A 27,112-nucleotide genomic window follows, 5' to 3' on the forward strand; every position below is an offset into this window, starting at 1 on the left:
TAAATAAAAGATCACACTATATGTGGTCCTATAGCACTGTGATTTTTTATTAATTATACATTTATTTGTGTGATTTTTAAATTTATGTCTGTCTTCTCCAGTATGCCACAAGCTCCATAAAAGTAGGGCCAAATATCTTGTTTGTTCACCATCCCATTCCAAATTCCTGGCCTAGTGTCTGGCACAGACCTTCAGTATTTGTAGAATGAAGAAATGAACAAATAATAGGAAACTTAGACTGCCAAATGAGTGTTTGGTGCAGGGGTTTATTTAAATTGCTCAGATGAAGAAACTGAGGCGTGAGGTAATATAACTAATATAGCTTGTGTATTATTGCAGGGCTGTCAATGAATGTGGAATTCCTATTCTGATTAGAAAACTAAATCAAGAAAAAAAACCCTTCAGACTCTAATTAGTGAAGTTTCTAAAGTGCTGGCAATAAAACTAGAAATGCCAGAAGAAACTCTGAATAGCTCTTTCTTTATATGAGAAATAGTAAAGATGGAATGAAAGTGTAATTACAAAAGCAGTTTATTAATTTTGCCAAGGTACCCAGGAGACAGTGGGGTTTTCATGAAATGTGGCTTCTTAGAGATGGTAAGATTTGATGCTAGAGGTAAGCATAGCTTTAAATTTTTTAATTCTTTCTGTTCTGTGTCAAAAAAGGAGAGAGGCAGAAGGAAAGAAATTTCTGACGTGTGGAAGCAGAGGATTCCACAAAGGAAAGGAAAAAGATGCTCCTACTGGGTCATTGCATTTGACTTTATTAAATTATTCATGAGGTGTACAAAAAGCAAACATATCAAGGCGTAAGGAAGGTCTCTTCCTCATTTATTTGACTCTCTATATCATAAAAACGGAATAGCTTAAATTAGGAAGTTTTTTGGTTTGGGTTTTGTTTTTCTTTATTTAATGAAAGTCTAGAAGTGAGCAGTCCAGGGCTGGCACGGTGGCTTCAGTGTCATTAGAGCCCCAGGCACTTAACCATTTCACTCCTGTGTCCTCGTACAGGGTTTCCCTCTTTAAGGTGGATTCATATTCCACGATGGCTGCTGGAGCTCTGGCCATTGTATCTACATTGCAGATTAGGAGAAAGGAAAAAGGCAAAATGGCTGAAAAGATTCCCTGCCAGGTGAGGTCAGCTCTCTTTAAGCAGTCTACCTGGAAGTCCCACACAACAATTCTGCTTATGGCTCAGCCTAAATAGAAGCAAGCTGGGAATTTTAGTTTAGTTGACTATATATCCAGCTTAAAATGGAGTTATCTAAGGAGGAAGGAGAGATTTTGGGATAAGCTAGTGCTGATAGTCTTTTCCACAGGGAATCTTCATTTATCTTTACTGTGGAACCTAGTAGGGTTTTTGATTCATTAGAAACTGCTAAATTAGTAATTTATTATTGATCCCCAGTGATATGGACTTGAAAAAGTAGGGCTGAGAAAAAGTAAGATACACTTATAGATGTACACAAATGGTTGTAAGCAAATATTTAGGGATGCTCAGGATAAATACATAGTCTTGTAAGTTTATTACATTCACAAAACAAAACATTACTCAGTGTTAGAAAAATGGAGATGAAGTTTGAATCCACCTACTTGATGGTCATTCTTCAGGTTCATGCGTAGTTGTTTAGGTAAATTAATGGGGACCCAGGCTCTGATGGATTGGCCAGGGAGCCAGGGGCTGTTGGCAGTAGTATTGTGATGGAGAACCACTGTCTTCCACAGGGAGAAGCCAGGCTGTCTGCCAAGAACTGACCTTCCATTGTCCCGTTGATGCAATCACCCTGAAAGATAAGACCCTCATTTTGTGTGTTAAAAAGTGAGACTTAGTTTAAATAACCCAAACCATTCCTTGGTGTGCCTTTAAGAAACAGAATCCTGAATCTGATATACTGTGCATCTGAGCCAGTGTTGGCAATTTGCAAGCTATTTAAATATTAGCTTTGATTTTCCTGTCTTGTAGACAGAATTCTCCTGAGCCCCAGGGGGCGTAGGGGGAGGGAAAGGGATGAAAGGAGAGAGTCCAGGAACAGTGGAATCAAGGGCATGGGTCTGAGGAGTGACAATAATGGAAGGTTCTTCAAGATGCCAACTATTCTCTATTCAAGAGCCACTTTTCTCACCGAGAATTATCAAATCCCTTCCCCTTCTCCTGCCCATCTGTAACAGACTTCAGCATGTACAGGAACGCAGGGAAGGCAGAACTCAAACCTGCCAGTAGGCTCTCTGTTAGAAGGTTTGTCGGGAGAAATACTGAAATCACTTGATCAAATGAACTTAGATGATTAGTGATTTCTTTTGTTTTTAATTTAATTTTATTTATTTTTTTATACAGCAGGTTCTTATTAGTCATCAATTTTATACACATCCGTGTATACATGTCAATCCCAATCGCCCAATTCAGCACACCACCACCACCCCAAACCCGCCCCCCGCCCTGCTGCTTTCCCCCCTTGGTGCCCATATGTTTGTTCTTTACATATGTGTCTCAATTTCTGCCCTGAAAACCGGTTCATCTCAACCATTTTTCTACGTTCCACATATATGCGTTAATATACGATATTTGTTTTTCTCTTTCTGACTTCCTTCACTCTGTATGACAGTCTCCAGATCCATCCACGTCCCAACAAATGACCCAATTTCGTTCCTTTTCATGGCTGAGTAACATTCCATTGTATATACGTACCACATCTTCTTTATCCATTTGTCTGTCGATGGGCATTTAGGTTGCTTCCGTGACCTGGCTATTGTAAATAGTGCTGCAATGAACATTAGGGTACATGTGTCTTTTTGAATTATGGTTTTCTCTAGGTATATGCCCAGTAGTGGGATTGCTGGATCATATGGTAATTCTATTTTTAGGTTTTAAGGAACCTCCATACTGTTCTCCATAGTGGCTGTAACGATTTACATTCCTACCAACAGTGCAAGAGGGTTTCCTTTTCTCCACACCCTCTCCAGCATTTGTTGTTTGTAGATTTTCTGATGATGCCCATTCTAACTGGTGTGAGGTGATACCTCATTGTAGTTTTGATTTGCATTTCTCTAATAATTAGTGATGTTGAGCAGCTTTTCATGTGCTTCTTGGCCATCTGTATGTCTTCTTTGGAGAAATGTCTATTTAGGTCTTCTGCCCATTTTTGGATTGGGTTGTTTGTTTATTTAATATTGAGCTTCATGACCTGTTTATATATTTTGGAGATTAATCCTTTGTCCGTTGATTTGTTTGCAAATATTTTCTCCCATTCTGAGGGTTGTCTTTTTGTCTTGTTTATGGTTTCCTTTGCTGTGCAAAAGCTTTGAAGTTTCATTAGGTCCCATTGTTTATTTTTGCTTTCATTTCCATTACTCTAGGAGGTGCATCAAAAAAGATCTTGCTGTGATTTATGTCAAAGAGTGTTCTTCCTATGTTTTCCTCTGAGTTTTATAGTGTCTGGTCTTACATTTAGATCTTGAATCCATTTTGAGTTTATTTTTGTGTATGGTGTTAGGGAGTGTTGTAATTTCATTCTTTTACATGTAGCTGTCCAGTTTTCCCAGCACCACTTATTGAAGAGACTGTCTTTTCTCCATTGTATATCCTTGCCTCTTTTGTCATAGATTAGTTGACCATAGGTGTGTGGGTTTATCTCTGGGCTTTCTGTCTTGTTCCATTGCTCTGTGTTTCCATTTTTGTGCCAGTACCATATTGTCTTGATTACTGTAGATTTGTAGTATAGTCTGAAGTCAGGGAGTCTGATTCCTCCAGCTCCATTTTTTTCCCTCAAGACTGGACTGCTTTGGCTCTTCAGGGTCTTTTGTGTCTCCATACAGATTTTAAGATTTTTTTGTTTTAGTTCTGTAAAAAGTGCCATTGTTACTTTGATAGGGATTGCATTGAATCTGTAATTTGCTTTGGGTGGTATAGTCATTTTCACAATATTGATTCTTCCAATCCAGGGACATGGTATATCTCTCCATCTGTTGGTATCATCTTTAATTTCTTTCATCAGTGTCTTATAGTTTTCTGCATACAGGTCTTTTGTCTCCCTAGGTAGGTTTATTCCTAGGTATTTTATTCATTTTGTTGCAGTGGTATGGGAGTGTTTCCTTAATCTCTCTTTCAGATTTTTCATCATTGGTGTATAGGAATGCAAGAGATTTCTGTGCATTAATTTTGTATCCTGCAACTTTACCAAATTCATTGATTAGCTCTAGTAGTTTTCTGGTGGCATCTGTAGGATTCTCTATGTATAGTATCATGTCATCAGCAAACAGTGACAGTTTTACTTCTTCTTTTCTGATTTGTATTCCTTTTATTTCTTTTTCTTCTCTAATTGCCATGGCTAGGACTTCCAAAACTATGTTGAATACTAGTGGTGAGAGTAGACATCATTGTCTTGTTCCTGATCTTAGAGGAAATGCTTTCAGTTTTTCACCATTGAGAATGATGTTTGCTGTGGGTTTGTCATATGTGGCCTTTATTATGTTGAGGTAGGTTCCCTCTATGCCCACTTTCTGGAGCGTTTTTATTATAAATGGGTGTTGAATTTTGTCAAAAGCTCTTTCTGCATCTATTGAGATGACCATATGGTTTTTATTCTTCAGTTTGTTAATATGGTGTATCACATTGATTGATTTGCGTATATTGAAGAATCCTTGCATCCCTGGGATGAACCCCACTTGATCATGGTGTCTGATCCTTTTACTGTGCTGTTGGATTCGGTTTGCTAGTATTTTGTTGAGGCGTTTTGCATCTATATTCGTCAGTGATATTGGTCTGTAATTATCTTTTTTTGTAGTATCTTTGTGTGGTTTTGGTATCAGGGTGATGGTGGCCTCATAGAATGAGTTTGGGAGTGTTCCTTCCTCTGCAATTTTTTGGAAGAGTTTGAGAAGGATGGGTGTTAGCTCTTCTCTAAATGTTTGATAGAATTCACCTGTGAAGCCATCTGGTCCTGGACTTTTGTTTGTTGGAAGATTTTTAATCACAGTCTCAATTTTATTACTTGTGATTGTTCTGTTCATATTTTCTATTTCTTCCTGGTTCAGTCTTGGAGAGTTCTGCCTTTGTAAGAATTTGTCCATTTCTTCCAGGTTGTCCATTTTATTGGCATAGAGTTGCTTGTAGTAGTCTCTTAGGATGTTTTGTATTTCTTCAGTGTCTGTTGTAACTTCTCCTTTTTCACTTCTAATTTTATTGATTTGAGTCCTCTCCCTCTTTTTTCTTGATGAGTCTGGCTAATGGTGTATCAATTTTGTTTATCTTCTCAAAGAAGCAGCTTTTAGTTTTATTGATCTGTGCTATTGTTTTCTTTGTTTCTATTTCATTTATTTCTGCTCTGGTCTTTATGATTTCTTTCCTCCTGCTAACTTTGGTTTGTGTTTGTTCTCCTTTCTCTAGTTCCGTTAAGTGTAAGTTAGATTGTTTATTTGAGATTTTTCTTGTTTCTTGAGGTAGGCTTGTATAGCTATAAATTTCCCTCTTAGAACTGCTTTTGCTGCATCCTATAGGTTTTGGATCGTCGTGTTTTCATTTTCATTTGTCTCTAGGTATGTTTTGATTTCCTCTTTGATTTCTTCAGTGATCTCTTGGTTATTTAGTAACGTATTGTTTAGCCTCCAAGTGTTTGTGTTTTTTACGTTTTTTCCCCTGTGATTCATTTCTAATCCTATAGCGTTGTGGTCAGAAAAGATGCTTGATATGATTTCAATTTTCTTAAATTTATTGAGGCTTGATTTGTGACCCAAGGTGTGACCTATCCTGGATAATGTTCCGTGCACACTTGAGAAGAAAGTGTAATCTGCTGTTTTTGGATGGAATGTCCTATAAATATCAATTAAATCTATCTGGTCTGTTGTGTCATTTAAAGCTTCTGTTTCCTTGTTTATTTTCATTTTGGATGATCTGTCCATTGGTGGAAGTGAGTTCCCCACTACTATTGTGTTACGGTCGATTTCCTGTTTTATAACTGTTAGCAGTTGCCTTATGTTATTGAAGTGCTCCTATGTTGGGTGCATATATATTTATAATTGTTATATCTTCTTCTTGGAATGATCCCTTGATCATTATGTAGTGTCCTTCCTTGTCTCTTGTAACATTCTTTATTTTAAAGTCTATTTTATGTGATAATGAGTATTGCTACTCCAGCTTTCTTTTGATTTCCATTTGCATGGAATATCTTTTTCCATCCCCTCACTTTCAGTCTGCATGTGTCCCTAGGTCTGAAGTAGGTGTCCTGTAGACCTTAAAGTAGGTGTCCTGTAGCTCTTAAAATTGTTGTGGTAGAGAAAAGTGAGGCTCTCTGATTCTGTGTAATTCTGTAAAAAGACAGGAAGGTTGTGGAAGCATGAACTCCTTTTGGCCTCCTGATGGCGTACAGTAAATGACTGTTTCAGGGCTTCTGGACCTGGAATTATATCCACACTGCATTTGCAACATTAAATCGTGTCCTCAGATGCTTAGCTTTCATATTGGGGGAAGCATACTTACCTGCACCCAGCTGATTAGATTATAAAATAGTTCCTGGGCGAGTGGTATAACAAAAAGTGTAAATAAGTCAGTTCTGAATCTCTCTACTTAACAGTGGGAATGCTCTTATTGACATTGTCAATAGGAATGCTTTTATTGGTGTTTGTACACATTAGACCTTTGTTTGAAATAACTAGCCAGATAGAGTAACGCTTGTGTTTGGCTGGGTATAGGAGGGATGGAGACTGACAGTTGGTAGTGGTAATTATACATCAGCTTAGAGAGAGGAGATGCACACCTTCGGTCAGTCTGCTCATATCCAAGGTCAGACTTATTCCTTCTCCCATTCACTCTTCTAACGTAAGCAGAGTCACCACCATCTGGACAGTGCGTAGGAGTATCAGTCTCCTCCAAGAAATAGTGTCAGGCCACCAGAATTGTACCCCAGTATGCTGTGTTGTGTAGCATTTTATAAAAGAACTGATAAGAGCTAGTTAACAGATTTTTCTTGTGACCATTTTGATTTGTTCTTTTCTCATATGATAACAGGTGTGATCATATTAGTTATAATAGAACAGAAATAAGATTCCGAACGTGAGAAAATATTGGAAGAATAATGTGTGCATGTTTTCTTTTGATCTAATTTGGAGCTTGAAAAGATGCTTTTTGAATCTCGCAATGATGTGTGTCTGTGCGCGTGCATTTTAAAATACACTTTTAAAGGGAGACTTTGAAAATGGAAAATGGCAGTAGACCACACATTCAAAAACTTGGGCCACAGCCAGCCCATAGAAACTTGGGAATGATGCCTGTTCTTGTTGATTCCTGTTTCCTTCCTATACTGTCTAAAAACTTTGTTCTCGGATATCAGAATACCAGCTGGGTAAATCCCCCCACCCCCCACATTAGAACTTTAAGGGAGATTGGAAAGAAATATTAGAATACTTGCCTGTAGAAATCTACCACACTGTTTTGTGCATGATTTTGTGCTGTCTCTTCAGCTGTCTGTGGCAGGTATGATACATTGGCTCAATAAACACCAATTGCAAACGCTGTCCTTCTCTTTCTTTACTCTAGCAGTGAGAAAACAGAATTACTCAATTTCCCAGACTCTTTTGCAGCCAGACTTGTGCATGATATATAATTCTGGCTAAAGAGGCCTGGAGAGGCCTTCTCTTCCCTTATTTACCTTCTTCAGAACATGGGCATGATAACTGGAGGTGTGACAGCTATCTTGAGACCATGGACAATGCTAAGGGTGGCTGAGAAAGGAATACAGAAAAGGGCCTAGTTATTTCATGATGTCCTTAGCACCTGTATCAGCCCTGGTTTCTAATATCTGGATTTCTTATTACACGAGAAAAACAACTCCCTTACTCACTTATGCTACTGTTTGTAGCTTAAACTATTACTGTACTGTTACTGCAATTGAACACAATCCTCAGCAATATCTATTTCCTTTTTATGTAGCAAAGCAGACTGAAGTGTTTGCCATTTGGTAGGAAACACATAATAAATGTAGTAGTGCACCTTTTCCATGTTGTATTTTTTAATTTACTTTAACCTTGTCTCTATCCCGTCCTGTTTTAAATAAGAGCAAAAGTTGGAATGCAGTTTAAGATGCATAGGTCACTCTAACATTATTTCAGTAAGTTTTGTGTGTCACGTAGACTGAGTGCTCTAAGTATAATGATTAATGGGACAAGATACCTGCTTTGGGGGAACTTACGGGCTAGCTGGAGAGACAACAGGTGAACAAGCATTGCTGGTACCGTGTAGCAAGTGCTTTGATACAAGTCTGTGGTGCTGTGAGAGTACAGAGAAAGGGCACGAATCAGTTCAGTTTTACTGTATAGGAAACCACCCCCAACTTAGTGGCTTCAAACAGTCACCATTTATTTACCTCATGATTCTGCAGGTGTGTCACCAATTTGGGCTGCTATCAGCTGGGCAGTTCTTCTGGGCTTGGCTGGGCTCACTCTTGCTGAGTTGGCTGAGGTTTGGCTGATCTAGGATGGCCTCAGTTGGGAAGACTTGTAGTCTGTCCTTCTCCAGCAGGCTAGCTTGGGCTTATTGATGTGGCACCTGGGTAGGGTTCCAAGAGAGACTCCTGGGTTTAGAACTGGCACTTCATCGCATCTGTCACAGTCTGTTGGCCAGAGCAGGTCACAAGCACAGCCTGGATTGAAGGGGTGGGGAAATAGACTTCACCCTTTCATGATGAGGGAAGCTATAAAGTGTCACCAAAGGACATGAATATAGAAAAGAGTAAAGAATTGTGACCAGAGACCTCCCTGGTGGCACGATGGTTAAGAATCCGCCTGCCTGGGCTTCCCTGGTGGCGCAGTGGTTGAGAGTCTGCCTGCCGATGCAGGGACCCGGGTTCGTGCCCCGGTCCGGGAAGATCCCACATGCCGCGGAGCGGCTGGTCCCGTGAGCCATGGCCGCTGAGCCTGTGCGTCCGGAGCCTGTGCTCCGCAACGGGAGAGGCCACAACAGTGAGAGGCCCGCGTACCGCAAAAAAAAAAAAAAGAATCCGCCTGCCGATGCAGGGGAAAGGGTTCGAGCCCTGGTCTGGGAAGATCCCACATGCTACAGAGCAGCTAAGCCCATGCGCCACAACTACTGAGCCTGCACACCTAGAGCCCGCACTTTGCAACAAGAGAATCCACCACAATGAGAAGCCCATGCACCACAATGAAGAGTAGCCCCCGTTCGCCACAACTAGAGAAAGCCCGCATGCAGTAACGAAGACCCAACACAGCCAAAGATAAAGAATAAAATAAATAAATTTAATAAAAAAAGAATTGTGACCATTCTTGTAGTCTGCCACAGGGCTGTGAGGAAACAGGGGAGAGGTGAGCAATAATTTTCTTAAAGGACTTTATGTCAAATTTTTAAGATTCAAGATAGCAATTTTTATTAGCACTTAATAAAAAGTGATGCCGTAAGTCATCATCAGTTCTGGAATCACTTTCCAATATCGCCAGTTTCTACTCTTTCCTTATCTTTTGAACATTAGTTTTTAAAATAACCCATAATGGGCTTCCCTGGTGGTGCAGTGGTTGAGAGTCCGCCTGCCGATGCAGGGAACATGGGTTCACGCCCCAGTGCGGGAGGATCCCACATGCCACGGAGCGGCTGGGCCCGTGAGCCATGGCCGCTGAGCCTGTGCATCCTGAGCCTGTGCTCCGCAACGGGAGAGGCCACAACAGTGAGAGGCCCGCATACCGCAAAAAAAGAATACATACAAAAATAACCCATAAGAAAATGTTGCTCTAAGATGGGAAAAGTTGCACATCAAGAAGTGCAGGATTGAAATAGTGTTTGGACTTTTCTTTAAATCAGCATTGCACATGGACCATTTAAGGCGATTTTGTTCCCTTAAGATGATCTATGATAAAAAGGTTCCATGAGGAAATCAGTTTGGGAGTCGTCATGAACGGTATTTCTCATATTGGAGGTTTACAGTGCATAGTAAAAAGGCCCTGGGAAGTCCTCACATTAAAGTACTTTGCTATTTAATTTAGTTAGTTGGATTTCATTGGGATAAGGTCAAAAGTTATTGGTTTGATTTTTATATGGGCTAGTTAGTGTCACCATATGTGTGTATGTATGCACACACACACAACTTTTTTTTTTTTTTTTACATAGCCAGTAACATTCCCCACACTGCCCAGCTATTGTCTTTACAGTTCCCATTTATCTTAAGGAACAGAAAAACAGAACAGATGAGCAATGTAATAAAAATTCAGTAACGTTTGATTTAATGGAAGAAAAGATTTTTGTTTTTAAAAGATTTAAATTTTTGTTAAAATGGGTTTTGAAAATTTTACCAAACACTGTGTACTTTTTTTTTTACTGTTTAAACAATGGTCAAATAAATTTTAATAATGGGTAGCATTCCTATAATGCTCCCCATATGTTATCCCAAGTACTATTCAAAGAGCTTTTAAAAAAATTTTATTTAATTAATTTATTTTTGGCTGCGTTGGGTCTTCGTTGCTGCGCATGGGCTTTCTCTAGTTGTGGCGAGCAGGGGCTACTCTTCCTTGCGGTGTGCAGGCTTCTCATTGCAGTGGCTTCTCTTGTTGCAGAGCATGGGCTCTAGGCATGTGGGCTTCAGTAGCTGTGGCACGTAGCTCAGTAGTTGTGGCTCTCAGGCTCTAGAGCACAGGCTCAGTAGTTTTGGCGCACGGGCTTAGTTGCTCCATGGCATGTGGGATCTTCCTGAACCAGGGCTCGAACCCGTGCGCCCTGCATTGGCAGGTGGATTCTTAACCACTGCGCCACCAGGGAAGCCCCAAAGAGCCTTTTTATGAGTTACTGTATTTGATCCCCCAAAGAGTCCTGTTGGTCCTTATTGTGTTGTTTTTTTAATTGCTCTGAGTAAAGTTTTAATGCATATCAGGTCATCATAATAAAAACATGTTTTTTTTTAAATTGAAGTATTGTTAATTTACAATGTTGTGTTAGTTTCAGGTGTACCACAAGGTGATTTGGTATACATATATATATATTTATGTTCTTTTTCAGATTCTTTTCTATTAGGTTATTCCAAAATATTGAGTAGAGTTCCCTGTGCTATACAGTAGGTCTTTGTTGATTACCTCTTTTATGTATAGTAGTGTGTGTATGTTAATCCCAAACTCCTAATTTACCTCTCCCCCCCCCCCCCCGCCCCCACTATCCCCTTTGGTAACCATAAATTTGTTTTCTGTGTCTGTGAGTCTATTTCTGCTTTGGAAATAAGTTCATATGTATCAGTTTTTCAGATTCCATATGTGAGTGATATGTGATATTTGTCTTTCTCTGTCTGACTTACTTTACTTAATATGATAATCTCTAGGTCCATCCATGTTGCTGCAAATGGCATTATTTCACTCCTTTTTATGGCTGAGTAATATTCCATTATAGATGTGTACCACATCTTCTTTATGCATTCATCTGTTGATGGACATTTAGGTTGGTTCCATGTCTTGGCTGTTGTACATAGTGATGCTAAGAACATAGGCGTGAATGTGTCTTTTGGAGTTAGCATTTTCTCCAGATATATGCCCAGGAATGGGATGCAAGGTCATATGGTAACTGTATTTTTAGTTTTTTAAGGAACCTCCGTACTCTTCTCCATAGTGGCTGTACAAATTTACATTCCCGCCAACAGTGTAGGAGGGTTCCTTTTTCTTCACAATCTCTCCAGCATTTATTATTTGTAGACTTTTTGGGGGGGATTTATATATTTATTTTTTGCTAGGTTTTGCTCTTTTTTAAAAGGGTTTTGAGGAGGAATGTCAAGGCCGCTTACAGAAGCTCATTCTCTCACTGCCTGAACTGTTTCTTTTTTTTTTTTATATTGGAGTAGAGTTGATTGACAATAATGTGTTAGTTTCAGGTGTACAGTGAAGTGATTCAGTTATGCATATACTTGTATCTATTCTTTTTCAAATTCTTTGTCCATTTATGTTGTTGCAGAGTATTCGAAGAGCTTTATACGAATTATCATATTTAATACCCCAAAGAGTCTTGTTGGTCTTTAGTGCTACCCTCCCCTTTTCACAGATGGTAGACAGCTCTTGTGTTCCATTCTACGAGGGTGGAGCTGTGACTTGTCAGTCTGGCTCCAAAGTGCATGCTCTTTACCACCTCGCTGTTCTGCTAAGAATCACTCACCTAAGTGCAGAGTGTCGTGGACAGCATATTCATGTGTTTTAAATGAAACGTTTTAAAAGTTATCAATGGAGCATTCATTCACCCTAACTCAGTTTGTTGCCTGTGTATTTAGTAACTGGTTCCTTGTGCCTTAGATGGAAGATATTTTGATATAGAAAATGAAAATGCCTGTTGTTTCCAGTGATGCATTGTCCTCTAATATAGGTGACAGAAACATCTCCCAGATCTAGAATGATGTTATTTTACAGATAGGTCACCTCCTACAACTCCTTTCACTTATCTTTGACCAAAAAATAGATAAGCCTTTAATCAAATTTTTGATAGTGCTAAAATACTGAAAGATACTGTCATTCTACTTTGAATTTATAAGATCTACCTTCTCAAAGAGCATCTTGGTGGAAAACATGTTTTATGCTTGTATCAAATAAGAATTCATGTTTTAAAGGAAGAAACTAATGAATTAGACTTTTAATATTTGATTTAAATCACATTTACCTGCCACAAGTTCATATTACCGCTGGACAAAACATGTCAAGTATTTTTCCTGCCATTGATGGAGCAGGAAACTATGCAGAATGAATATGAATGAAGAATTTTAGGTTGTAAAGGACCTCACTGGCATAGAAATAATGTGGCCGTGTCCAAAGCAGTGATCATTCATCGAAAGGCCCCCCTGTCAGATCATGGGCACCTTCCTCTACCTCTTCTTTTTGAGTCTCTTTATTTAAGGTCATCTCACCAGGTTGTTTCTCTCATACCACTTGTCTACAATGCAACAGTGTTTGGAGGGTGTGTGTGTATGTGTCCGTATATATATCTCCATCTTCTTTGAAAATAGCAGTGTGGATGTTACTTATTAGAAACACTGACCACACAGGTCTTAAAATTTGACTATTACAGAAAATGATCAGACAAAAATACAATTAATGTAAGTATGTACTACTACAAACTGTAGGGTTGGTTAACCAAGTAACCACAAATTTAGTTATAAGGATGACATTAAAGTAACAATAATTTACAATTAGTAAACAAAAAGAGCAGCATGTACAACCTATGGCCATCTCAAGACAACACAGATAACGAAAGCAACGCTTCTGAAAAGTACGGTACTTCTGCTGCCTGTGAGTACCAGTTCAGAGGAAGAACATTGCAGCAGTGGAAGGCAAGAGTCAGAGCTCTTGGGCAATTTTGGGTCCATCAGTGACTTGTGGACAGTACCAGTAGACTCCCTAATTTGGAGCATAAAAATTATAGCTATATTCAGTTGTGGAAAATAGTTTTGCCATAATTCTTCAAAAACACTGATTTTTCACTTTGAATGGTATGCTAAACAGTAATTTTTATTATCCTTTCATTGTTCTAGAAACCCAGTAGTGTCCAAACTTAGTGTGTGTTCAGAGTCTTTGAGATGCTTCTGAGCTTGCAGCTTCTGGGCCTCATCCTCAGAGGTTCAGGGTGTGGCCCAGGAGTCTGCAGTTTCACAAGCTCTGCAGATGGTTCTGAAGTGGATGGTCCCCATTCCTTTTACCAAGGGCTCACAGAATAGAAGGGCAGGAGTTGGGGCAACTTCCTGAAAACCTGGATCTGGAGCTCAGGCAGCCCCTGAAGGGGCATCTGAAACCACTCACCCCTTCCCCCTTTTTCCCAATCCTTGCAATAGCCCATCTGCCTCTTCCTCCCGACAGTGGACAGTTACGTCTTTACGGTGATAAAGATTGACCTGTGTAGCAGGAGAGAGGTTCCCACAGTGCAAACCTAGGCTCTCTCAGTTATTGACAGTGAATAGGGGAGGCATGCGTGCTTTGCCTGACTCAGGTCTGCCCCTCTATAGCTCCAACATGGAGCTCCTCCTGTTCCATATTTCTTAATCAGGTTGTAGGGAATTTATACTTTTCTAAGAATAGCTACCCACTCTTTGAAGATTTTTGTGTTTGAAGGCTTTTCCTCTGAGGCTACTGTTTTCATTATTGAGCAAGAGAGTCAATGAAGATTGTCATTATATCAGTAAGGTCTAAATGTGCAATAGTGTCATTTAAAAATTAATGGGGCTTCCCTGGTGGCTCAGTGGTTGAGAGTCCGCCTGCCGATGCAGGGGACATGGGTTCGTGCCCCGGTCCGGGAGGATCCGACATGCCTCGGAGCGGCTGGGCCCGTGAGCCATGGCTGCTGAGCCTGCGCGTTGGGAGCCTGTGCTCCACAACGGGAGAGGCCACAACAGTGAGAGGCCCGCGTACCGCCAAAAAAAAAAAAAACAATAAAAATAAATAAATAAATAAAAATTAATGCATCGTTAGAACACCACAGAAATCCTTGCTGCAAACAATGGATGCAAAAATACTGATGGCAAAAGTTTAAGGTGAAACAGTGTATTTGCATAATCTCAAAGAATCTCCTGTAAGATATTGATTACAACAGGAAAAATAGTAACTTTGCTATGGAGAAACCCTTAGGCACCACTTTAATCAAGTGGTCAAGATCAACAGCACCAGTAAAACGATCTATTGATGTAATGTAATGTAGCCCGGGATGCAATGTGTGGAGAAGGGCCCGTCACTTCTGTGGTATCCTTCCCTATAACCATGATAGTGTCAGTCTAATTATGAGAAAACATCTAACAGGCCCAAATTGCACATCATTCTATGAAACATCTGACCAGTGTTCTTCGGGAGTGTTGAGGTCATAAAAGAGAAGGCAAGACTGAGGCGCTGTCACAGAGAGAGGAGACAAGGAAACCGTGAGAACTGAATACCACACAGGGCCCGGGACTAGATCCGGGACTAGAAAAAGAAGGAAATTTGGAAAAATACAAATAAAGTCTAATTTAGTTGCTGCTAGTCTCTCGTATTGTGACATTGTTAGTTTATTAGTTTTGATAATTGTACTATGATCATCTAAGGCGTTGGCATGAAGGGAAGCTGAGTGAAGTATATACAGGAACCTTCTTCTATTTTTGCCCCCTTTCTGTAAGTCTAAAATGATTACATAAGACAAAGTTGAGGAAAAGGTACTTTTGTTTAGTAATGTGTAAACACTCTGCAATAGCTTAGCATTTAAGAATCTATCTCCACTCAGCTAACCTCCTTTTCAGCATGTATTCCCCACATGTACTTTTATGTTCTAGTTCTACTAAAGCATTTGTTGTTGTTAGCACCTTTGGGGAGTGAGGGGGAGTAACACAATTTTTGTATGTATTACAAAGTATTTACGACCAGTGTAACAACTGGATGGGTACCACACCTCATTTTTGAAAACGTGACAGTGCAGTGAAGTCCCCCTGTTCCCTTCCTTTATGGCACTCTGCCCCTCTCATCCTCTTTTACCACCCACACATAACTGCCACCACTTAGAGATAATCCATAGAATTTGCTCTTTACTGATCCTGTTTCATCATTTGCCCCTTTTCATCCAAAGTAATATAAATTGCATTGTACTGTATCATATCTACAACTTGCTTTTTTTGCCCCACATGTATGTCTGATTCATTCTTTTTCATCATTGTACAGATAGATATCCATTTTATGAATACCCAATATATATTTATCCTTTCTCCTGCTGGCAGACATATTGGGAATGTTTTTGGTTTGGGGTTTTGTTTTGTTTTTTGCATAGTTGTTCATTTTTAAAAGTATTTTCTCAGGTCAAAAGAGATCTCTACTTTTTCTGAACTCCATTAACATTGTGTACCACTTTTAGCTTAATATTTGTGACCTTTTATTATAATTATTTTTCTTTTCTCCTGTAGCAGATGGAAAGCTTTTTGAGGATCTAGTTCTCCAAGATGGACTTATTGGGATAATAAGGATTTAATTTTGTTGAATGAATAAGTAAATACTTAATGAATTAAACACTGTCTACATATAGATGTTGGGCATATTTGTGTTTATTTTCTTAGTTGTATGGTGTTGCCTCTTGGGGACTTTTCTTTGTTACATTTATGCAGCGTCAGAAACTGGTCACTAAGCTAGAAATATGGAGCGTAAATAAGCCTAACACTTTAAGAAATTATATTCTAGGTTTGCAGGCATCACAGGTACAGGGTTTTTTTTGGTGTGTTTAACATTGAAGGAGAAAGTTTGACAAAGTTAGCAATTTAATCTACATTTGGCATTACAGAGCAGAAGGGAGCTCTCTATATTATGGCAGAAGTCTTGCTTTTGTGTATCATTCTATATTGATAATTTTGAATTTGTACCCAGAATGGAATTGCCCAAATTAGTTCTTTTCTTCCAAAATTCTTTTATTTGGATGTTAATCTTACCCTGCAAAAACACTGAGCAGGTTTCTTAGCTCTCTTGCCTATCTTATTTGATTTCTACAACAGCTTTGGCAGAGATAAGCAGGGCTAGTATCACCCATATTTTACAGATTAGGAACACTGGAACAGAAGCTGGGGGAGGTTGTTTGCTCAGGGTCACTGAACAGAACCAGAGACCAGATCTTTCAGTCTGGTCCCAGATGTTACAGTTTCAGTGTTTAAAATGAGCAAAAATATTTTCTTTTGCTGGCATTTTAATAGATGATTCAGTAACATAATGCCTGTTTGACAGTTCATCATAGTAATGTGGGGAGTTTCTCATCATTGTTAGTGGTCCATTATAACTGCCTTTTTGCTGCCCTCTTTGTTAGAAGCGTTTGAAGAAAAGCTGAAACCAAACATTGCAAAAGAGCGTGTCATGACTGGTGTGTATTTTAAAGGAAAGGAAAACCTCATAAGTGGAACTGATACGAAGGAGTGACACAACCTAAAGTTAAAATATTGGAGGAGACAAATGGCTTTTTGATAGCTCGAGACCTACCAATGAATTAAAACTTCTCGGCATATGGACTGGTGCAGTTCATCACTCACATTGCAATCTAAAAAATGCAGAAGCAGTACACGTAAATATTGTCTTCATGTCAGAAATACACCTTCGTGCTTGAAAATGTAAAAAATTACAATCGATCCTTACAAGTGTTCTGTTCATCTTTATTGATCAGGTGCAAGAAAGATAAATCGCAGCCCAAATAAGATTATAGTAAATGTTAGCATCATAGGGGACTCTAGGTTGATAGAAAGCCATTCATCATCTCAAATGGTGACCTGTCCATTGCTCCAGCCATCCTGAGTCTGCTGTCTAGTCACATACCTATTGATTTTATCTACATCCAACAAACCTGGATGTGACTGTCATTGGGCAACCCAGATTGTTAAATGCAAAGGGGTCACTGGTGTGAAGAGGATTTCATTTTCATTTTCTTACCAACCAACAATGATTTATTAAAAAATAAACTACCCCAAGTCATGCATGTGAAACCTGAGTGATCAGGGAATGAAGGGGCACAGTAGACTGCATTTTGGGGTCTACTGCATTTTGTTCCTTTGCACTGTGATGCATTTTGCAGGGTATTTCATGGAGTCTGAAGACTCATAGGGTCATTTAGGCCACCCTCTGCAGTAAGACAGGTTTCACAGTAGCTAGCCAGAATGGATCATTTTTAATTTTGCTGCCCCAGGAAAGGCATTACTTTGCTCTTACAACTTGATTTATGTCGCTTATGTGTTCATTCATGTAATATTGAAACATTTTTTTAATAAAAATTACCTAAATCTGCACCCCTGTTCTTACTGATTAATTTGTTATAAATGTTGATGCTCTTGTGGTCATATGGAGATGATAGAACAAACTCTACTCCATAAAGAATCCATCTTGAGGATAAATATACTGTGTAAAAAGAAATGATCCTTTAATATCCTAGGTGGAACACTGGAATAATAGGTAAGTATAGTGTGTGAATATCATATTCAATCAGAGTGTCTTTTGATCTTGCAGTGGTGGATTCCAAATAAGGGAGATCAAAATAATCTTTCAAAAATGTGTTAGGAATTTTCTCAGAAGGATCAAATAATGATGAATTACAAATGTGAACATTTACTCTTTAATTACAGCCTGTATACCGACAACTATACTGTTATTAAATGGGTAGCTTTACATGTATTTTTGTAAGTATTCATGCTACCATGCAAGAAATCCTTCTCCTACTGCTTGAGTGGCCGACACAAGATTTTATGTATTTTTTTGAAATCGTAGGTCTTGCACACATTTTGTCCTCTTGGATACTGAAAACTCTGCTATCGATCTTTATCCACAGAGCTCAGAGTTCTACAGAGTCACCACTGAGCAATACCAGAAAGCTGCTGAGGAGGTGGAAGCAAAGTTCAAGTAAGTTTTTAATAGTGTTATCATTATTTACCCTTCTTGACAAGATGAAAATACACCTTTATTGCTCTTTGATATGTTAGCCCTCTGGACTACTTGGAAATGTGTTTGGATCCATGTTGCTCTAGTGGAATTCAATTGCAAGGAATGGGCATTTGGTGACTGTGTTGCAACTCAATTTTATGAACTCAGGGGAAATTTAAAGCAATGGTGATAGAATTTTCATTTGGAATATTATATAAGATAGGATACCATTGATTATGAAGGTGATGTTAAATTGCTGTCTCTTTTAATAGAAACACAGAAATCATTCACTTGTGTATCATAAAATGATGGGCATGTCCAACGGGTATCTGCCTTTCTCCCATTTAAGCTGTTTTCATTTCTTCACATGTACCTTGAAAGCATTTAAATCACAGACTTTACCTTGCCCTTGATTATGAGGGTGATGTTAAATTGCTACCTGTGTTAATCCTTGGAATGTTTAAATGAATGTTCTGTAATTGATGGATCAAAGTGTCTGCGACCCATAGCCCTGTACTTTCCCTTTGCTTCCAGTGCTCACATTAGGTCAGAAAACATCATTCAGAATTTTCCTGAGTGTATAAATAGTTCTGTTGTGTAACCTCTGTTAGTTGCACTTGTGCAAATTAGTGAAGCACAGAAAGGTGCTGTGACAGGTTTAGTTGAAAGAGTGCATTGGGCTCTGACCTCCTTCCTTGGAATGTTTATAAACATTTGATAAAATGATTAAACCCTAAGGTAGAATGTTGTTACTTTCTGCTATAGTGTAGTTTGTGTGGTAATGGATATTGGTGTTATTTTAATGTTGATTAAAAAAAAGACTTTTTAAAAAGATGGTTTGAGGTATCTTTAAATAGACAAAAACCTTTAGTCTTCCTTAGTGAATTATCTCTTTAGGGGCAGTTGGGAAAGGCCTTCTAAAAATGAGCCATAAATCTCACTCTTAAAGGTTAATATGCTATCTTTAGAATTTAGATATGGTATTGGATAGACTTGATTTTAAAAGGCACTCTACATATGTATTCTCAAAGTTAGGTTTTTATCCTTCCCATTAATGTTAAAGCACTGTTTTTTAAACCTTTGGTCTCTGTACTGTGAGAACCTTTGACTTGGCACCCTGGGTCTTTCTTCCTTGTAAGATGATAGCCATACAAATAACTAAAATTTAAGTTAAAGGAGATCAATTCTGACTAGAATGATCTATGAAGTCATTATAAAGAAGATGGTATTTTAGTTGAGGCTTGAAGAAGAGTATTGAATAGTCAGGAAGGAAAGGTATTCAAAACGAAAACATCTTCAGTAGTTGGGTGACAAACTAGTTAAGAGCAGTGGTTTGACTCACAGAGACTGGTGCGAGATACAGCTGGAAAGGTTGGTAGGGTCATTCATTAGCTGCTGGGCTAAGAAGTTGGTCTTCATTTAGCCAGAAGGCATTGGAAGGTGTTTGACCAGGTGAGTACCCCAATTTCTGTTGCCCTTTAGGAATTAGTCTGATAGTTGATGTGAGGTTTGATTGGAGGTGTGCAGGGGAAAAAAGCCAGAGATACCAGATGAGATATCTCTATAAGTGAAAGAGAAAAGGAGGGGATGGATGCAAAAGTCACTGAGAGATTAGACATGAATTAGTGATGAATTGGTGTACTGGTTTGCTAGGGCTGCCACAGACTGACTGGCTTAACAGAAGTTTTCTCACAATTCTGGAGGCTGCAAGTTCAGGATCAAGGTGGAAGCAGGGTTGGTTTCTCCGGGGGCCTTTCTCCTTTGCTTGCAGATGGCTGTCTTTACATGGCCTTCCTCTCTGCATCTGTGTCCTAATCTCCTTCTCTTATAAATCACATTGGATTAGGGCCCATCCTGATGACTTCATTTTAACTTACTTACCTCTTTAAAAATCCTCTGTCCAAATTTGTTTTCTGAAGTACCAGGCATTAGGACTTCAACATAAGAATTTGGGGGGAGACACAGTTCAGCCCATAACACTTGGATAGAAGGGATAAAGGAGAAACAGAAACAGAAATATGAGCTTAGTTTACTGGAAAATTGGTGAAGCTGAATATCATAGAGAGAGAAGTCTGATTTTAGATGAAAAGAATTGGCTTCTCTTCTGAAGCCATGCCCAGCTGCCATGTCATTCAGCCTGGGCTAGCCTACTGCAGAATGGGAGGCTGCATGTAAGCACAAAAGTAAAAGTCATCGTGACTTACCTTCTCCAAGACAGCATGGACCTGTAGTTTGGACTTAGTTTTAAGCAGAGCCTCAGCAGCATCATTCTCTTTTATCTTTAGAAGGTATTATTCTTTATTAGATCCTTCTCCAATCTGGTGTAGTAAACAGTCTGGCCTCTCCCAAAGTGAGCTCTGGCCCTTGTACCTAGCTCCTGGGACAAACCTCTAAACCCTTGGAATTTCCCAAGTGAAAGAAATGTCTTATTATTTATGATGGGCCCCTTATGACATGTGGTATCAGCCCGGTGCCAAAGACTGAATTCAGCCACAGGGGCAGTCAGTCGGGCAAGGATGTGTGATGAGGCTCCAGTGAAGCTCAGGACACTAAAGTTTGGGTGAGCGTCTCTAGTTGATACTACTCTGCATTTGTTACACAGTGATACCAGGAGGGAAATGCATCCTGAGGACAGTGGGAACATTGCATCTGGAAACCTCTCAGACTTTGGTTTCTTTTCCTTTGGCTGATTCTCTGTATCATTTCCCATAATAAGCCATCACTCTGAGTTTAATAGCTTTAGTGAGTTCTGTGAGTCCTTTTATTTGAATTATCAAAGCTTAGGGTGGTTTGGGAACCCCTTGAACTTGCAGATGATACTAGAAGTGAGGACAGTCTTGGGGACTCTGCCCTCAGACTTTGCAGTTTGGCTAACTCCAGTGCAAACAAAAACCCAGGAATTTCAAAGCTAGGTTTTTCAGAAAGTGACTTTCATTATATCATTTTTTTCAGCTACTACCTGCTAGCCTGAGCTTCCTAGAATATCGTATTTTGATTTGCATTGAGTTCATTAGTGTCACACCAAGGAAGTGATAGTGCTTTGGATGTAAGAGATGTTTACCATCTTTGAAGACACAGAGATTCCTCAACGGAATTTTGTTTCTCCTTAGAAACTTGAGCACCTCATGTAATCATGACATCTTCAGTCTTTTGCAAGGCAGAGTACTGTATTCTTTCCATTGCCTGACAGAGCTGAACTCAGCAGTTCCTCTTGGACAGCAAACTCTGAAGGACTTTGAGGAGGATTTAGTTAATTTTATGTGATGGAAGGATTCATTTGGATACATCTTGGTTACAGGAGATGGAAACTTTTTAAATTGCAATTTCAAGGGCACTATTATGCACCTGATGGGGGGGGTCACATAAAATCACTGTAAAGAGAAAGAATGCTCCGAGCATTTGAGGCCACATGTGATGAACAACAGTTACATTGGGGCATCCTGCAGGATAGCTAATGGAATTATTTTAGGGAGGCTTAAATATTAACTCACACTTCAGTCCCTCACTTTATAGTTTGGTGGTAAACCAGTAAAACACTTTAGATTTATTGGAATTTTTCCCCCTATTTTATCAACACATCATTCATTCATAGTGCTTCTATGCAACATGCCCTCCCCTGCATTCTGAATATACAGCCATGAAGGAGATAGGTGGGGTCTTATCCGTGTGGAGCTTAGAGCTCGTCAGAGGAGGGCAAGAATAAGACAGATATAGTAAACCAAAGCTTTTTAAAAATCCACAGTTGGTTCTACTGTGATGAGATAATTGTATCCCTAATAAATATCAAATTATTAAAACTTACTGTTTCTTTTTTCAATGGAAATTAAGTAATTTGGGATCAAGAATGTGTGCTGTTTATTTTCCTGCAAGAACTTTTTCCCCAAAATAGCTTTAAAATTTTGGCTATAAAACCCAAATCACTGGGTAAACCCAGTGATACATGTATTTTTTACATCTAGCTTTTATTCAAGAGATATACCTTTTCTTTTCCCAGCTCAACTGAAACAGTCATTATAAGCACTTCATATCACCTTTATCACCCTTTGTTATTAGCTGTTAAATAGAGCAAGTTATGGTGTTAGTTCTGAGTTAGTTACATGGCGGTAGTACCATGTTATAACTCAGCTACTTAAAGTTATGTTCAGTATTAATCCTTATATTCTAACTTGTACGTAATTAAGCGAAATATTATATTAAATGTTACATTGATAGTGCTTAGCACAGGTCTAGCACAAAGTAAATGCTCAATAAATATTAGATTTTATTTTTTATTATGTATTATTATTATGATATTATTATTTTATTATCATGTCCAACTCATGTTATGAAACTATGCACCATAGGGGAGATTTCTGTATCTGGTTCCAAACGAAGTCTAGATGATGTTAAAACTTCCCCAAAGAACATTAGGGAGAGTTCTTACCCTTGGGGAGCTCACAGTCCAGCCAGGAGACAGCATATAAAGCTCTCATGACAGGACAGCCTCAAAAGGGATGTGTGTCAGAGCTGTCAGGATGTACAGACAGAATAAGGGGTGTATGGACAGAGTGCCACAGGGGCTCTGTTTGTTAGTCAGCATCAGAATCCAATTGCCTCAGTGGATTGGGGTCAATATACCATACCCACAGAAAGGAAATGTTACCATAGTGTTATGTACACACAAACTGTTTTCAAAATATAAAAACAAACATCAAGCAAATGTAAAGCAAAAGGCAGTGTAAACCTTGTGAAGACAATGTAATATCAAACAAAAGCATTTCAAAGACGATTGATCTTTCACTCCCATGTTTTCCTTTAGATAATTCAGTGGCCAGTTCTACCTTCCCTAAAAATATATGTGGGAAGTGACATAGATCTCTCAAAAATATTTTGGACTGGTTTTATTAGAGGTATAACTTTTCAGCTTGGCTTCAGTATCTTTGAAAGATGAAGCACTCGTAAAGGAGTATGGTTCTGTGCAATTGGATGTGAATAGTGGTAATGCTCCTTTGTGTGCCAGATGTTAGGAGGGGTTTTCACTTTTTTTTTTTTTTTTGCGGTACATGGTCCTCTCACTGTTGTGGCCTCTCCCGCTGCGGAGCACAGGCTCCGGACGCGCAGGCTCAGCGGCCATGGCTCACGGGCCCAGCCGCTCCGCGGCATGTGGGATCTTCCTGGACCGGGGCACGAACCCGTGTCCCCTGCATCAGCAGGCGGACTCTCAACCACTGCGCCATCAGGGAAGCCCCTCACTTTTATCCTTGAACGAAGTTGTTGAAACCTGACTTATAAATTTAGGCTCATGGAAGAAGCCTGGGTTATCCTTGCAATGTATTAAAAGATTAGTTACCCTGTGGAAGGAGTTTAGGTGATTGTAGAGTATCTGTGGAATGCTATGCAAAACTCTTACAGATAAAATGCTTTTTTAAGTATCACTATATAGTCAAAGGTTTGCTTCAGTGTAAAATTCTTTCTCTTTAAAATGTTCTTGGTTTTATTAGGGTTTCACTTTGACTGGCAGTGCTGTTTAGTTTCTCTTTAGGGTGTGTGATTTAATAGCTACACTACGAATGAGTTAGTGAAGCTCAGGATGACACGCCAGTGGTATCAGCAGGTGTTTCTCATGTTCTCTGTAATTACACATGTGGATTATGGACAGTTTTAAGCAACAGTGTTTAAAGATCCTGCTTAATTGGCTGTAAAATAATTAAATAAGGTTTTGACTGGCAAATTTATAATTCTGTTAGATGCATAAGCCAGTGCGCTTGAATGTCAATGTGACTTCAATTTGGAAATATTAGATTAATAGAACTAATTGTCCTGCAGGTACAAAGTTTACTCTGATTAATAGTCTTAAAACTCTTATAGAAGTTTAGCCAAGTAAATTTATGTTACTTACCATTCTGCTTAAACTTTTAATTAAAACTTATTTCCAAAGTTTGCAGTGTTTCAGCATTGCTGTGCTTCTTTCCAGGTTTTCCAAAGCTGAGCTTCTGTAATTTTTCAGTGACTCCAGCTGCCTCATTGAGTAACTTGCCCTATCAAAAGGATTAAAATTATATACTTTCAGACATTTATTTGTACCTGCAGCTGACAGTTTCCCTGCACATTGTCTCTAACACTTACCGATGTCTGCTTATAACCTACTTTAGTGCTGCGTGAATGGCTCTGATATACCAAATGTACATGATAAATGTTTTATCTCTGATTCTCGTTGATCAGTTTCTAAATGATCAAATGGTTTATCTCAGTAAGACACTAATTCACATTGATCAAATTCTCAATGACCAAGTTGACTTGGTTTCTGCTGAACACAAATTGTATTAAAACAACATTACTTGAACATGCTGGCTTTTCTAATGCAGGAGTTATGTTACCAGCAGTTACCCTATAACTCGAGTTGTTGTATTATAAAGATGTCTTCTCCCTAATGAAAAGTTTACATAAGAAGAAAAGAATGCGCTATTACAGGAAGAACAGGGCTTCGAGCAAGGATTGGGGCTTTTACTAACTAATTAAATTCTGCATTTGTATTGGGCCTTTTTCCCCCTTTTTTTAATTTGAAGGGCTGTGAGCAGGAAATATAGCAGCTGCAGTGGTGACATTTTATTCCCTACGGTCCTTAGAGCCAAGCAATGTCTTGATTATTCAGTAAGAGACTTAGCAATTGAAGAGGCTAAATTCTAGAAAAAGTAAATATACCTGTGCTCCTTCTGCATACACTTAGTTATAATTGCCTAGTTAGCAGTATAGGGTTGTTTGTTGTTTTTGTTTTTTAAACATCAACTCACCTATGTCAACTTCCATAGTATTTCATGTACCCACTAGAGTTTGTCCAATAGCAAATACCCATTTGGCTGAGACAAAGTCTCAGTTATTTAGAACACCCAGTTCCTCAGGCAGGTTATTTATTCCACCTTTGACTTGTCTCTTCTATCTGTAAAATGTAAATTTTAACTGCCATTCTCTTTAGGGCATTCAAGCTCAGAAGATTTAAAAGTTGAAAAAGAAAAAAAAAAGTTGTCATTGATCTTCATCTAAAAAATGGACCTAAGTAGTTTTATTTAGTTGTAAGACACCAGGTGACCTTTTAGTTTTGTTGTGTATGGTATGGCAGCCCCTTTTGTACTTCATCAGGGGATATGTGGAGAGCAGCCTGCCGCCTCTCAAACTAAGAAGCTGTGTGTGTCATTCTCTTCCCCCACACCCCCCAAAGCAACAAATTAGTTCCAAGGTAAGTGAGACCTGCTTTGGAACACACCACTGTTTGACAGTATTTCTTACGATGGGCATGTAGAATTGGTTAGATTTGTAAGGAAACCTTAGGCGATTAGTGCCTTTCCCCCCCTTTAAAATTAGAGCCCTCCTAATCAGATTTGTCTAGTTAGTTTCTTCTTATTTCTTTAAGTTGGAGCTCTAGCCTTAGTCTACATACTTATTCTCTAAGGTAACAGAAGTAAATGCCAAGAAACATTAACACCACTTGCGAGTTAGCTTTCCACCTGTATCATTTCTGCATACGCTTGGTTATAATTGCCTATTTAGAAGTGTAGGGTTGTTTGTTGTTTATATTATGTTAAGACATGACACCATAACACTCCCAGAAGAGAACACAGGCAGAACAGCCTATGACATAAATCGTAGCAACACTTTCCAAGGTCAGTCTCCCAAAGCAATAGAAACAAAAGCAAAAACAAACAAATGGAACCCAGTCAAACTCACAAGTCCCTGTACAGCCAAGGAAACCACAAACAAAATGAAAAGACAACCCTCGGACTGGGAGAAAACACTCACAAATGATGCGACCAACAAGGGCTCCATCTCTAAAACACACAAACAGCTCATACAGCCCAACAACAAGAAAACAACCCGATCAAAAAATGGGCAGAAGACCCAAACAGACCCCTCTCCGAAGAAGACAGCCAACAGGCATGTGAAAAGATGCTCAGCATTGCCAACCATCAAGAGAAATGCAAATCAAAGCCACCCACGCTGGCCAGAATGGACATCATCAAAAAGTCCACAAGTAACAAATTCTGGAGAGAGTGCGGAGGAGAAAGGGACACTCCCCCCCCCACCACCACCACTCACACACACACTCTCTCTCTCTGCTGGTGGGAATGCAGACTGGTGCAGCCACCTTGTAAAACAGCACGGACTGTTGACTCTCCACTGTTGCTCGCAGCATTCCACTCAGTCCAGAGGTGTCTGCAGAAGGGGGCAGGGCAGGATGGCAAAGTTGATTGGAATATAGGACGAGGAGGGCAGGACAGGGATGTAAGCCATACGACAGTATTATCTGTTTCACAAAATAGAACACAAACTGCTGCTGTTGCATGAACATGTGCAGTTGGTCTCAAAGTCAAGAGGGTCACAGTGGAAACTTCCTTATCACTTCAACACAGTATGTGAAGGAACCTCAAGTGGTGATACTGAGGCCAGATTGGCCACATCCTACCTTAAATCCATGACCTGGAATTCTCTTCCGTGTCTCAGCGGTGGCAGCTAGCGTTTGTTTGGGTTGCTCTGGGCATATTCTTTCCTTTAATATAATCTATTTATGTGTTTCGTGTAAATTATCAAAATCAGTCTTGTTGCAGCCCTTAGGTTAGTGGCCATAAACTCCTGAATTCATGATTTGTTCTGCGTGGGATAACAAATCGTTCTGTTTTCCCCTACAGGAACATTAGCATTGAACTTTCTTCCTTAATCAATACGATCCATTAAGAATCCAGCATCACCCTACATGGTTATATGAAATACTAATTGCACACTGTTAGTTAGATAAATG

The 27,112-nt window shown here is 39.2% G+C and overlaps 1 protein-coding gene across 2 annotated transcripts in view; it reads left to right on the forward strand.

Annotated features, from left to right (window-relative positions):
- CHCHD3 (coiled-coil-helix-coiled-coil-helix domain containing 3) overlaps positions 1-27,112 on the forward strand; it is a 314,451-nt gene that overhangs the window by 210,835 nt on the left and 76,504 nt on the right. For both annotated transcript variants that reach the window (XR_004351461.1, XM_032643324.1), the window contains exon 6: positions 18,251-18,321. Coding sequence is in view for 1 of the 2 variants with exons in the window: in XM_032643324.1 (XP_032499215.1) it covers positions 18,251-18,321 (71 nt within the window). In the remaining variant the exon portion in view is untranslated. The remainder of the gene's footprint in view (positions 1-18,250; positions 18,322-27,112) is intronic.

This window comes from Phocoena sinus, chromosome 9 (assembly GCF_008692025.1).
Source record: "Phocoena sinus isolate mPhoSin1 chromosome 9, mPhoSin1.pri, whole genome shotgun sequence".
In the NCBI taxonomy this organism is placed as follows: Eukaryota; Metazoa; Chordata; class Mammalia; order Artiodactyla; family Phocoenidae; genus Phocoena; species Phocoena sinus.